Below are 12750 nucleotides of genomic sequence, written 5' to 3'. Positions count from 1 at the left end.
GTGAACAAATACTGGGATCACGTTGGGGACGATATGGACTCTGCGTGGTTTTTGGAGGACTGGGCTCCCCATTATATTTGCTTAGTAGAGCGATGTACTAGATACGATAAGATGCTGATTAGATTACATACAATCTTAGCGCGCCCGCGCCGTTACGGCCTGCCAGTACTTCTGCCTCTTATCCAGGGCCACTGCCTCCACCAACCCCTTGAGCGAGTCACCTTCTCACCCCTCTGCTTGTCGGTGGATCAAACAGCGGCGCATAAACCTCGCGCGATATGACGAGCGGAATGAACTGGAAACAAGACGGCGGAGGGCGCGCGCTGCCGGACGAGAACGAACTACTGGGCATGAGGTGCGTCTTCTCCATCGTCGCCATATATCGCGGATCCTGATTCGCATGTACGTAGCACTATCGATGCAAGTGCAGTCTCACGAGTGTCGCCGTCTCCGCTGACATCCACTCTCAGCTCCTCGCACTGGAAGTCGAGCTGGCGGAGTATGTGCGTCGGATGCAGTCCATCGTCAACTCTCGCAGGATGGCAAATAGGGTTCCCAACGATGTCCTCGTCGAGATTTTCGAAAACGCTCTTCCTGCGCGCTATTATCCGACTACTACGGACGAACGTAGCCGCACGAGGATTCTGTTCAACCTCTCCCACGTATGCCAGTCCTGGCGAAGAGCAACGCTTTCTGTCCCGCAATTTTGGTCTCATTTCAAAGCAAGTAACCGAAGTGATCTCTCAACGGATCGCTTTCGTCTGTTCCTCCAACGCTCCGGGGATATCTCCCCTCTTTATCTCGGATTTCAGGCCAATACATCGTGCGAAGAACTGATCACCCCTGATGTGAAGGCCCGTCTCGTCCATTTCTCGCTAGAAATAGACTCCAAGGAGCCGGAAGATGAAGACATGGATCAAAGTAAATACACGGAAATAATTGGTTCATCATTCCCCCTTGATTCTCCTCGTCTGCAAAGTATTGCGTTGTTTTTTCCCCAGCACCGAAAGCTGTTCTTCTCAGATCTTTCTGTCGGCTCCCTCTTCAGCCAGTCGACGGGGTCCCAGCTACGAGCACTACAGCTGCATTCTCTCCCCATGGCCCTCTCTCCCATCTCTTTCCCACAGCTTACTCATCTCTACATATCGTTCGTGAATTGTCCCCCATCTGCGCATCTCCCAACAGCGCTCTTGCGTCTTCTTCCATTCCTACCGCTCATTGAGTTTCTCTTCGTCCACGAGGCATGTTTGGAAGCGGCGCCACCAATCACCTTCCAGCGCAAAGTTCTCATGAGGTCTATGAAGACAATAACGTCCTCCCGTTGCCACTGGCCTTTCCTGTACTCCCTCCTCGCCGGTTTTTCGTATCCCGGTTCTGCACACGTCTGCATCTCGTATGCAGGTGCGACCCCCCACGGGATGACCATCCCACGCATTCCTGTCTTCGACGGTGCAAGACGGATGCACATTCGCTTCAACCCGTACAATGAATCGATGACCATCGATGGTCCGCCAGCCGACAAGCCCTCTCGACGCCCCATCGGTCGATTTCGCCTCCACAAGAGCTATCACAGCTTTGAGTTCACGCAAAACGACATCGACTTGCCGTTCGCATCGATCGCGGAACTCCATATCTGCTTCTCCGAGGACTCCGTCAAGCCGGACGCAGTCGACACCGTCCTCTTCCTCCTCGGACGCATGCCGGCGCTGACGGACCTCGTCCTCGACTTTTCCGACTGCAAGACTGAGTTCGTCGAGGACAGCACGGTCGATCCGTTCGCGGTCATCCTCGAGCCCCTCCTAAACGGCCCCGCCGCCCCCGGCCGTACCCTGTACCCCCACCTCGACGCGGTGGAGGTCAACTTCGGATGGAGGTGGCACCGCGTGGGGAATAGGATCGCGGCGCAGTGGCTCGAACTGTTGCGCGAGCGCGTCGAGCAGCCCGAGAACTTCGAGTATCCGCTGCCGGTCGTCGCCCAAATGTGCTGGCCCACGCAGCCGGGTGTGACGTACTGTCGACTGATGCGCTGCGACTACACCCCTCGGGTCGTCTCGCAGTTGGTCTCAGAGGACACGGGTCGTCCCACTCACCAGACGACAAACACGGAAAAGGGGGAAGCGTGGAATGGATGGGATTGGAAGGACCGTGGAATGAGTACTGGTACGGGAACCAGAGCTTGTATCTCGACGAGGACGTGGGCAGCGTTCATCAATACTGGGAGGCCCCGACCATGATGGATCCGTGGTCACTTTATGGATAGCCTATGGGGTTCGACTTACGGTGATCGCTTTCCATCGAACGTACCAGTTGCACCCACGTTACACGTTGTGATACTCTACGTCAAATTTGACATCAAGACGGAAAAAAGCGTGAGCGTAATCACCGCACGGATGGAAGTTTACTGAGCTCTGTGACTTTGGGTTCTAGAACGACCGAGATAAGATTAGATTAAGAGACAGCGTTAATGCTGCACTTGAACGGACCATCTCCACGCCCTCGCCTTCGTCGATGCTGCGGCCGCTCATGATGGGAAGATCATGGGACTGAAGAGTTGTATGTTCGCATGCAGGTAAGTAGACGGTACGGCCCTATACAGCGGGCGGGAGAGCCTTCTCTCCCGCTCGCGCCTCGTCCTTCTCCCCGTCATGCACCTGCGTTGTCACTGCGGTGACGTCTTCTGGTGCGCCCATCTCCCCTTCCCCTGCCACCAACTTCGACTTCCGCAGCTCCCACCCACCTTCCCACCCGACCCACGTATACCTCGGAACATGCGGACCACGCACCAGCAGCACCACGAGCGACAGCCCCGCCCATCCAAGATTCAGCGCCGCGTTCGCCCTCCACCCGAGCCGCGTGAACACCTCCGAGCCCACGCTCGTGCCCATCACCTGTCCGACGAAGAGCGCGAGGATGAGCACCGCGTTGAGCCGCGAGCGCGCGCGCGGGTCGAGCCCGAGCACGTTGACCGCGATCGAGGTCTGCTGCATCTGACGGAAGACGTCGATGCCGATCGCGACGATCACCACCGCGGCGACGGAGGTTCCCGCGGCCGCGGCCTGGATGGCGAAGGTGGCGAGGAGGCCGAAGAGCGCGAGGAGGGTGGCGGAGTAAGGGACGAGGCCGTCGATGAGGCGGCCGATGAGGGGGGCGAGGGCGACGCCGACGATGCCTATGATGCCGAACAGGCCAATGACGAGCCTAGAGACGACGAGATGAGCGAGGGGTTTGAGGGTGGTAAGAAGGGAACTCACGTGGAGTAGTGGTACGGCGCGCCGTTGAGAATGAACGTGAGTGTGACCCACCAGTTGGTGAAAACCGCGCTCGAGGGTATCGTCATGAGCACCCCCTGGACGAGGACCGGCTCCGTCACAGCGTACCGCGCCATGCTGTACAAGATACCGAAGTATGTCGTGTCCGGGTTTTTCGCGGGGTAGTCTGGAAGGTACCAGTAGAGCAGTGCGAAGATGATGTATTGTATGCCGACGGCGATGTAGTACACCACGCGCCACGTCACGAACTGCGCGACGATTCCCGCGAGTAGTCGCGAGATCAGGACGCCGAGGAGAAGACCGGAGATAACGATGGAGAGGGCGGATGCACGGCGCTCGGGCGGTGCGAGGTCGACGGCAAGCGGGATGAGGACCTGGGGAACGATGGTGCAAAAGCCGACGAAGAAGTTGAGGACCTCAAAGGCGACTAAGCTCGATGTCACAGCGAGGCCGATCGTGAAGCTTGCAGCGAGGAACGTGAGAAGTAGGATGAGGGGACGACGGCGGACAAGGTCTCCGAGCGGGGCCAGGAGGAGGAGCCCAACGGCGTAGCTGTTGGCGGTCAGAGCTGCTTGGAGTGGACGAATTGATAGTACTCACCCCGCCTGCATCAGAGTCGGAACCTGGGAAACCTCGCCCTCGGTTACTCCAAACGCGTCAGCTAGTTGAACTGCGTCGCGGAAACTTGTCAGAAAGGGCTGATAATAAGACCAAGAAATGTACTCACTGAGGATCGGCACGCAGTAGTACAAGTTGGCGGCAGCTTTGGAAAGAAGAGCAGTTGGATTTGAGTTGGATTCGTACGCGACACTACGAACAAACGACTCACAGCACGTGCTGGCAAGGCCGAAGAGTATGTTCATCCCGAGGCCGAAGTGGATCGGATGGGCAGGATCATATCGTACCGCCGTAGGAACAGGTAGAAACCCGAAATCCACCTTCGGACCTGGCGCTTCTTCTGGGCGACTCGCTAGGTCTCTGGACACTTCTTCCACAGTTGCATCGGGAGATGTCACAGAGGCATCCATTTTGGCCGAAGGTGGGAGTGGATGCCTGGACCCGATGGTAGTGGTAAGAAGGGGGGAAGCCTGAGCGCCGGGCCCGGGCCCATGAGGCGGGAGGTAAGAATACCGTGAGTGAATATGGCTCGGAGTCGCAGATCCGCTTCCAAGCGCCGGAAGCATTGACTTACAAAGACGCTACGACAATATACCTGCACGCTGCGGGCACAGGCGTAAGGCTTGGGAAGCGTACACAAGAGGAGGACAATACGTAGGTTGTTACCGCTCGTGCAACTCGTTCGAATTCGAATGTGAGATGCCCGCATGTAACAGAGCGATGACAAATAAGACCCACCTCAACTCCGGTAAGCCGGATTGCGGCCGCATTCATCCCAAGGGGGTAGGCAGTTGTGTGCTATGAATCAAACCTGCTGGCATGAGAAAACCGACGCCCACAGTGCAGGAAGAAATGGACTGACAGAATGTAAGTAAGAAGACTAGACTAGCCTCTACCAAGTAGGGCACTGAAGTTGGCAACGCGTTCATCAGATGTATGGAGACGCGTCCCTCACGCTCGCTCGGCTCCCCGTCGACTGGCCAGTGCGCATCGTAATGGAAGAGTCGGCTTTTCACGTGGATCATCGAAGTCCGAATGGCACTAGTACAGGCTGAGTCAGGAGCTTGTAGCGACTCGGAGGGCATACCCTTAATGGCAGCACATGTAATTGTGCTACTTACATATCTGAGAAATGTTCTGGAAGACTGACGCGGACGGGTGTTTCCCACAAAACCAGAGAGTGGGAGAATGCAGAGTGACAGTAAGTGACTATTCAATGAGAGTGAGTACGCCCTTCAAGCTGGCGCTGGGTATGGGCGCTAAATGTCGTTCCGGCTCGTTCCGGTTTTCGAGGTTCGGACCGATCTCCGGATCGAATTTGTCATGGAAGGTGCACCAATCGGCTTTATGATACTTAGAGCACGACATCAGCAAAGACAACGTTGGACTAGTTGACTGTCCGTGGTCTATCGCGCGCACGGACACTATACCGCAAGCCCGACAGCGTCGGCCTCCGTGCCCGCCGCGCGCTCGTGCACCGTCAGCTGCGGCTTCTTCTTGTCCACTCCGTCCGCCTCCTCCGGCGTCGTGACCATCTCGACGATCGTCGTCTCCCCGCTCCAGCGCCGCGTTGGGTCGCGCTCCTCCGCCGCCCGCTTCACCGCCTCGACCCTGCTCCGCCGCAGCTCCAGGCCGCCCTCCCACCCGAGCCACGTGTAGCGCTTGCAGTGCGGGCCGCGCGCGAGCAGCACCGCGAGCGAGAAGAGCGTGCACGCGAGGTTGAACGCCGCGTTCGCCTGCCAGCCGTGGCGCGTGAAGAGCTCGGCGCCGACGCTCGTGCCCATCGTCTGCCCGAGGAAGAGAGCGAGGAGGAGGACGGCGTTGATGCGCGAGCGCGCGCGCGGGTCGAGCGCGAGCACGGCTACCGTGAGCGACGTCTGTTGCGACTGGCGGAAGACGTCGAGGAGGAGGCAGACGAGGATGACTGCGACGAGCGAGGTGCCCGCGGCAGCGGTCTGGATCGCGAAGGTGAGGATGAGGCCGAGGATCGCGATGAGCGTCGCCGTCCAGGGGAGCAAGACGCGGTCGATGATACGCCCGATGAGCGGGGCGCAGATGACGCCGGTCAGCCCGATGAAGCCGAACATGCCGATGGCGAGGCTGGATCGTGTGTCAGCTGAGGACGTCAGAGACACGGCGCGACTCACGTGCTGAAGTTGTAGGGCTCGCCGGCGAGAAGGAACGTGAGGGTGACCCACCAGTTGGTGAAGGTCGCGGCCGAAGGGACGGTCATGATGATCGCCTGAACGAGGAGCGGCTCCGTGACAGCGTATTTGGCCATGCTGTATAGGATCTGCCAGTACGTCGCCTCGGGGTTTTTCGCCGGGTAGTCGGGGAGCTTCCAGTAAAGCAGCCCGAGGACGATGAACTGAACGAAGATCGCGATGACGTACACGATCCGCCAGACCACGAACTCAGCGACGATCCCGCCGAGGACACGCGAGACGAGGATGCCGCAGAGGAGCCCTGAGAGAACGATGGACAGCGCGGACGCGCGGCGCTCAGGTGGTGCGAGGTCCGTCGCGAGCGGCATGAGGATTTGGGGGACGACGGTGCTGAGGCCGATGAAGAAACAGAACAGTTGGAACACGGGGAGGCTTTGCGCGGTGGCGAGGGCGATTGTGAGCATTGCAGAGATGAAGCAGAGGGCTAGGATGAGCGGCCGCCTGCGGACGAGATCGCCCAGAGGTGCGACGAAGAAGACTCCGAGGGCGTATCTGGAGGGCAAGGGGATGGGTACAATGTCACGCAACCGCAACGGCGACTTACCCTGCGAGCATCAGCGAAGGAATGGAAGCAACCTCCTTCTCCGTCGTCCCAAAAGTGTCCGCGATCTTGACTGGAATGTCGCGTCAGTCCGTGTGCTATCGAGCATGGGATGCACTCGACACTCACGCAAGAAGGGGACGGAATAGTAAAGGTTGGCGGTAGCTGTAGTCCGTGTCAGCCTCAGAGTCGTCGTAGGCGCGGAGAAGAACATACTGAAGGTACTTGCTACGGCGAAGAGAATGTTGAGGGAAAGGCCAAAACGAGGGGGCTGGGTGGGGTCGCAGCGCGCGCCCATAGGAATAGGGAGGAACCCAAAGTCGCGAGTCTGAACGTCCGGGATCGACCCGTCGTTCGTCGGTTCCGCATTCAAGCCTCCACCGAGAGCACGAGGGACGAGGGCGATGATGTCGGAGTAGATGCTGTTGCGCGACTGTGGACGATTCTCACCGCCGGCAGTGTAAAGAGGCATGTCGACGAAAAGAAAAAAAATTGCAACGAGTGATGAAGGAAAGTAAAAGGGGAGGAAGAAGATGAGCGAGACAACCATCGGTCGGGCGGTTTTGAGCCATGGAAAGCGGCTGACCGATCGGCCGTCAGCCATGTCGTCCGGCGTTGGCCTCTTTCTTAATCCGAATAATATCGGGACCGAGTCGACGAGCCCGCCAGGAAAGTGCCATAGCACTAGTATACGCGTGCCGCATGTGTTTCTCGCCCATAAACGAGGGGACTTATGATATCTGTCGAAACTGTGCGTGTTCGAGTCCACTAACGAAGCACTGGAGCTGTGAAGTCTTAGCCTGGACCAGTCACTCTTGCAGAACTCACCGAGTGACAACGCCCCTCGCGTCTATAGTGAAACCCTCTATCTCTTTTGCAGTTGTCCAGTCTCCTGACGAGGTTACGGGTTTGTGCGGGTACTATGGTGCTCTCTATCACGGATACATACTACATGTCAGCGTTAAGTTATCGGCGTCAGAAGAGCATACTATGCAACAGGAAAGGGGAGACGTACGAGCATTTGGCACATGTGAGCACAGGTTTGCGAGAACACGCGCCGGACGTTGGGAGGAGATGGCGAAGGCCGCCTTGGCAAAGCCGCCGACCCTTCTGCCCGCACTTGCCCCAAAATATGTCTCACGCGATGCCGCCGCTTTCCTGCGCGTTGAAAGAACCCAATTGCATTTGCGCCGCAGAAGCGGTGGATGGCGTGTGGTACGCTCGCTCTAGAAACTGCGTTCTCTTGATTTCCAGGTGGACACGCCCGCCCTGGCAAAAAACGGGAAGAACATCACGTACGGTGAGAATACACGCAGAAGAATTACGATCTTCGATCATGGGGTAGAATGGTTCTACAGCTGCGCGGCCCATGGCCGAGTGCTGTACAGCCTGCTCTGCATTCAGTATGAAAGAGTTCGGCGCATCCTGAAAATCGGCGGAAAATGACAGAGCAAGACACCAACCTTGTCGTAAAAACGCACCAGGTGGTCTGTCGATAGGCTCGATCATCCAGCCGTCATCGTCGTAACGTTAGAGGAGGTTACGACGATGACGGCTGGATGATCGAGCCTAGTCTGTCGATGATCATCCCGAAAACGTCGCCAGCGGCGGCGGCTTTTGCCGGGCCGGTTTCGTCGGCGCTTCAAATGCGGCTGGGAGAAACCTCGGTGAGTCTGAGGGTCGGTTCTTTCGTTTATACCATTCGCACAACGCGTCCCTCCTGCGTTTCCGCCCTCTGGACCGCTCCATCATCCTCAGAAGCTGCCGCCGTCGCATCAGACCTCGATAGCCTTCTCTCGAGGTCACCCTCCCCCGCCCGGATGTTCGTTGCCCCTTCCCTGCGGCCGTCATCGCCGCATGCTCAGGTCTATGGAAGCGTCATAGGTATGTCACCCGCTCCATCCCCCATGAGAAGCGTCCTGACGAGCGGCCATGAGAGCAGTCAGGCGTTACCGCACGTGAGCGTGTGGTTGCCCCGTTTAGCTCTGCCGCTCCCGTCTCGCGAGCCGGCGGTCCGCACATGAGACGAAGGCGCGAAGCATCCTCAACCCCTGGGATGGTACGTTGTCATCAACACCCTTTTTCAAGCGTATATATGCCCCGCACGATGCGCCAAAGTGGCCAGCGCACGCCATGCTCGGACCCCGGTTCTCTTCGTGGGTGTGCAACGCCCTTCTCGCCTCCACCGTCGCCATCCCCGTATATGCGGCCCATGTCTCGGAGCGCGCTTCGCCAATCGCTGCGGCAGAGCCCCCGCGCAAATCCAACGGGTTGACGGACGTCGTTCAATGGGACAACTACACGGTCTTCCTCAACGACCAGCGCATGTTCCTCTAGTACGTCTCCCTTCGTGTTTGTGCGCGCATATAGTCATTCGAGCCTCGTAGTTCGGGCGAGTTCCATACATTCCGCCTGCCAGTGCCCGATCTGTGGCTCGACATCTTCCAGAAAATGGTTGCAGCAGGATTGAACGGCGTCAGCATTTACATCCATAGTCAGTCTCCTCTTCGTCTTGGTCCAGACCGCATTGCTAAACGGCGAACCAAGTGGGCGCCTCCAATCCCTCGCGCGGTGCGATCGATTTTGATGATTGGCGCGCTCTGCAGCCTATCTACGATGCCGCGAAGCTTGCCGGTATCTTCATTGTTCTCCGGCCGGGTCCCTACGTGAGTTTATCGCGATTGCATGTGCCGTTTGAGATATTCTAATGCCTTGGCAGATCAACGCCGAGACAACGGCGGGTGGGATCGCGCACTGGATTACCAGCGAGGTCGCTGGGACGCTTCGGACAAACGCGACTGACTGGACCGCAGCCTACCAACCTTATACCGCAGGGATTGCGAAATCTGTCGTAGGGAACCAAGTCTCGGACGGTGGTCCCATTCTCGGTAAGTAACTATATGCGCTTGTCGTGTCGATGTTACTCAATCATCGCACTTGCTAGCCGTTCAAATCGGTGAGTATACAGTATCCTAGCTATATGCGCTCATGCTTACGAAGTTTAGACAACGAGTTCACGCAAAATGCGCTCACGGGAGCATACTTCGCTGCGTTGGAGCAGCAATATCGTGGTGCTGGTGTAGTGGTCCCTCTGTAAGTCGTTATCTCATAGTCTTGCATCGTCCTCTTATCACCGTTCAGAACGTACAACGACCCTTTCGAAGGCTCGAACTTCATCAATGGCACCGGCGCTGTCGATATCTACGGCCTTGTAAGGAAGCACATTATAAGACGACGGCTTCGACTAAACGATTTTCAGGACTCTTACCCTCAAGGTTTCGACTGCTCAAATCCACGCAACTGGAGCCCTGTCGTCACCAACTACCAGGCCTACCACGAACAGGTGAACCCAGCTCAACCCTGGTACATGCCTGAGTTCCAAGGTAACGCTTAGAAACCTTTCTTCACTTAATCGTCCACTCATTCATGGATCTCCACTAGGTGGATCCTTCGATCCTTGGGGCGGGCCCGGGTATGACGCATGCGAACTCTTAACTGGACCCGACTTCCAGGACGTCTTCTACAAGAACAACTGGGCCAACAACGTCAAGGCTGCGTCTTACTACATGTTCTATGGGTACGTGTCCTCTCGTGAACATCGTCTACTCTTCGTTGACACCTCTCCAGTGGCACCAGTTGGGGTGGCTTCCCTTTCCCGGGCGTGTACACTAGCTATGACTACGGCGCTTCCATCAGGGAGTCTCGTGCTCTCTCGGCCAAGTTTGACGAGATCAAGCGTCAGAGCATGTTCCTTCGCTCGTCTCCGTCGTTCCGCAAGACCGACTACGTCGGGAACTCCAGTACAGGCATCGGTGGCGTCACCGTGAGCAGCAGTAGCGCGTTCGTCACGTCCTTGCACAACCCGGATTCTGGTACTAGGTTCTACATCACGAGGCAGACATCTTCCACATCGACGTATGTCCCTCCATTCAGTGTCACTGCACTTTCGTTGACTCCAGACCAGTGGCGATATCACTTTCACCCTTACTGTGCCCACGTCCAATGGCACACTTAAACTCCCTCAGAAGACTGGTACTATCGCGATCAACGGCCGTCAGAGCAAGCTTATCATCACCGACTACCCCTTCGGCGCTTCTAGCTCCGTCCTCTATACCACGGCTTCCGTCTTCTTCGCCGGCGCAATCGGTGCTCGAGACGTCCTCTTCCTTTTCGGTGACGCCGACCAGTCGCACGAGTTAGCTTTGACGCTGACCGGCTCTGGCGCATCAACGGATGACTCGCGCGTTACTTTCGACAAGTCCACAGCGGGCACGATCATCTCGATCGCGACCGGAGACGACGGGCTCGTGACGCTCTGGGAATCCGACACTCAGCTCATCCTCTTCGCGGATCCCGTCACTGCGGCGACGTTCTGGGCCCCGGCCATCCCCACGGCCTCCGACGCGACCGTGTCCGGGCTAGAGGCGTACTTCCAATGGGGCACAAACTCCACCGTCCTCGTAGGCGGACCAAACCTCGTCCGGAACGCGTCCATTTCCGACGACGGCACGACTCTCGCACTCCGGGGAGACCTCAACGCCTCCGTGCCGCTCACCGTGGTCGCCCCTGCCACGGTGACCGCGGTGAGTTGGAATGGAGCCGACGTGGCCGTGTCAGGCGACGGGAGCGGGGTGCTCACCGGCTCTCTGACGATGCTCACGAACCCGAGCTCTGTGACGGCCCCTGCCCTCGAGGGGTGGAAGTTCGCGGATAGTTTACCAGAGATCAAGGCGGGCTTCGATGACTCGACTTGGGTCGTGGCGAACAAGACGTCGACGAACATAAACCAGAAGCCGCTGTTCGGAGATGGAAGAGTGCTTTATGGTGATCTTCCTGAGTTCTTGTTGTGATATGCAGTGCGCTGATCTGCGATGTTTCTAGGCTGCGACTACGGATTGTATGTCTTGAGTGTATTTGATCTTCTTGCCCTCTGACGTCATCGTTTGCAGCTGCGAGAACAACGTCTTTTTCCGCGGTCACTTCACTGGGACAGGCAAGGAAACGGCAGCCAACCTCACGATCTATGGCGGCAGCTGTGCGTATCTTTCGGTATATGTTCATCGTTGCGTCACTCAAGTTCTCTCTTCAGCGTTCGCGGCGTCCGTCTGGATTAACGACCACTTCATCTCCAGCGTTGGCGGGGGTTCCGACCATGTCAATGCGCTCTTCACGTTCCCACGTGGCGCTGTTGTCGCTGGCCAGGATAACGTCATCACTGTGCTGCACGACAACATGGGCAACGACGAAGCCGACAACCAGAAGTCGGCCCGCGGCATCGCCGGTTTCAGCCTTGTCGGTGGCACGATCCACACCTGGAAGGTCCAGGGCAAGGTCGGCGGCTACACCCACTTCCCTGACAAGGTTCGCGGCGTCATGAACGAGGGGGGCCTCTTCGGCGAGCGCGAGGGCTGGCACCTGCCTGGCTTCGATACGTCAACGTGGCAGGCGCGCGACCTCGCACAGGGGCTCCCGAACGGGACCGCGGGCGTCGGCTTCTTCGTCACCACCGTCGACCTCGACTTCCCGACTGACGTGGACGTGTACGCGAGCTTCGTGTTCGGCGAAGCGGCCGGCCAGGCGTACCGCGCGCGGCTCTTCGTCAACGGGTGGATGTTCGGCAAGGTGCGTCGTCGCCACGTCCGTCTCGGCGCTCAAGAGCGCGGAACTCTGACCCCTCCTCCTTGTGCCATGCAGCGCGTGGGCAACGTCGGTCCGCAGACCAAGTTCCCGGTCCCCCCGGGCATCCTCGACTACCACGGAACGAAGTACGTGCACTCGCCTCGCGGCGCTTCTGTCATGGCTGACTCGACTTCTTCACACAGCACCATCGCGGTCGCTCTCTGGGCGCTGAACACCACCGCGGTCTCTCCGAAGTTGACCCTGGCTGTCGATGGTGTCCTTGACGGTGGTGTGGGGCCGATCACGGTGAACAACCCTGTTTGGTCGAAGCGCTCGTGAAGGAGAACCGATCGAGATGCAAAGAACGAATGTAATGACTTGTACGCATGTTGACGACCGTCGGATGGCGTTCTGTACACCACAATGGTATGACGGTGGAGTGATCAGTCCAGCATATCGGGATCGCGACAGAGCGGCA

General features: G+C 58.0%; 3 protein-coding genes across 3 annotated transcripts; 1 reads left to right on the top strand and 2 right to left on the bottom strand.

Moving 5' to 3' along the window:
- Positions 1 to 2588: 2588 nt before the first annotated feature.
- On the bottom strand, positions 2589 to 4297 carry BXZ73DRAFT_52643 (MFS general substrate transporter; the record flags this gene model as incomplete). Its single annotated transcript, XM_048020849.1, has 5 exons — positions 2589 to 3198; positions 3252 to 3821; positions 3870 to 3939; positions 3997 to 4032; positions 4099 to 4297. The coding sequence occupies 5 exons, from the start codon at positions 4295 to 4297 to the stop codon at positions 2589 to 2591; spliced, it is 1485 nt and encodes a 494-aa protein (XP_047874155.1).
- A 1014-nt stretch (positions 4298 to 5311) lies between these two features.
- Positions 5312 to 7125, bottom strand: BXZ73DRAFT_105013 (major facilitator superfamily domain-containing protein; the record flags this gene model as incomplete). The annotated part of the gene is made up of 5 exons (XM_048016099.1): positions 5312 to 5987; positions 6035 to 6604; positions 6657 to 6726; positions 6783 to 6818; positions 6870 to 7125. 5 exons carry the CDS (start codon positions 7123 to 7125, stop codon positions 5312 to 5314), a joined length of 1608 nt encoding a protein of 535 aa, XP_047874154.1.
- A 1661-nt stretch (positions 7126 to 8786) lies between these two features.
- Positions 8787 to 12611, top strand: BXZ73DRAFT_105012 (glycoside hydrolase superfamily; the record flags this gene model as incomplete). Its single annotated transcript, XM_048016098.1, has 16 exons — positions 8787 to 8989; positions 9041 to 9147; positions 9201 to 9319; positions 9373 to 9541; positions 9598 to 9609; positions 9659 to 9746; positions 9795 to 9864; positions 9913 to 10036; positions 10095 to 10230; positions 10281 to 10568; positions 10618 to 11477; positions 11535 to 11550; positions 11603 to 11688; positions 11743 to 12275; positions 12348 to 12418; positions 12476 to 12611. 16 exons carry the CDS (start codon positions 8787 to 8789, stop codon positions 12609 to 12611), a joined length of 3018 nt encoding a protein of 1005 aa, XP_047874153.1.
- Between the last annotated feature and the right edge of the window lie 139 nt (positions 12612 to 12750).

The sequence above is a fragment of the Epithele typhae genome (assembly GCF_022376455.1).
Source record: "Epithele typhae strain CBS 203.58 chromosome Unknown BXZ73scaffold_59, whole genome shotgun sequence".
In the NCBI taxonomy this organism is placed as follows: Eukaryota; Fungi; Basidiomycota; class Agaricomycetes; order Polyporales; family Epitheliaceae; genus Epithele; species Epithele typhae.
Note: the sequence above shows the minus strand (reverse complement) of the source record. Positions and strands in the feature narration are given on the sequence as shown.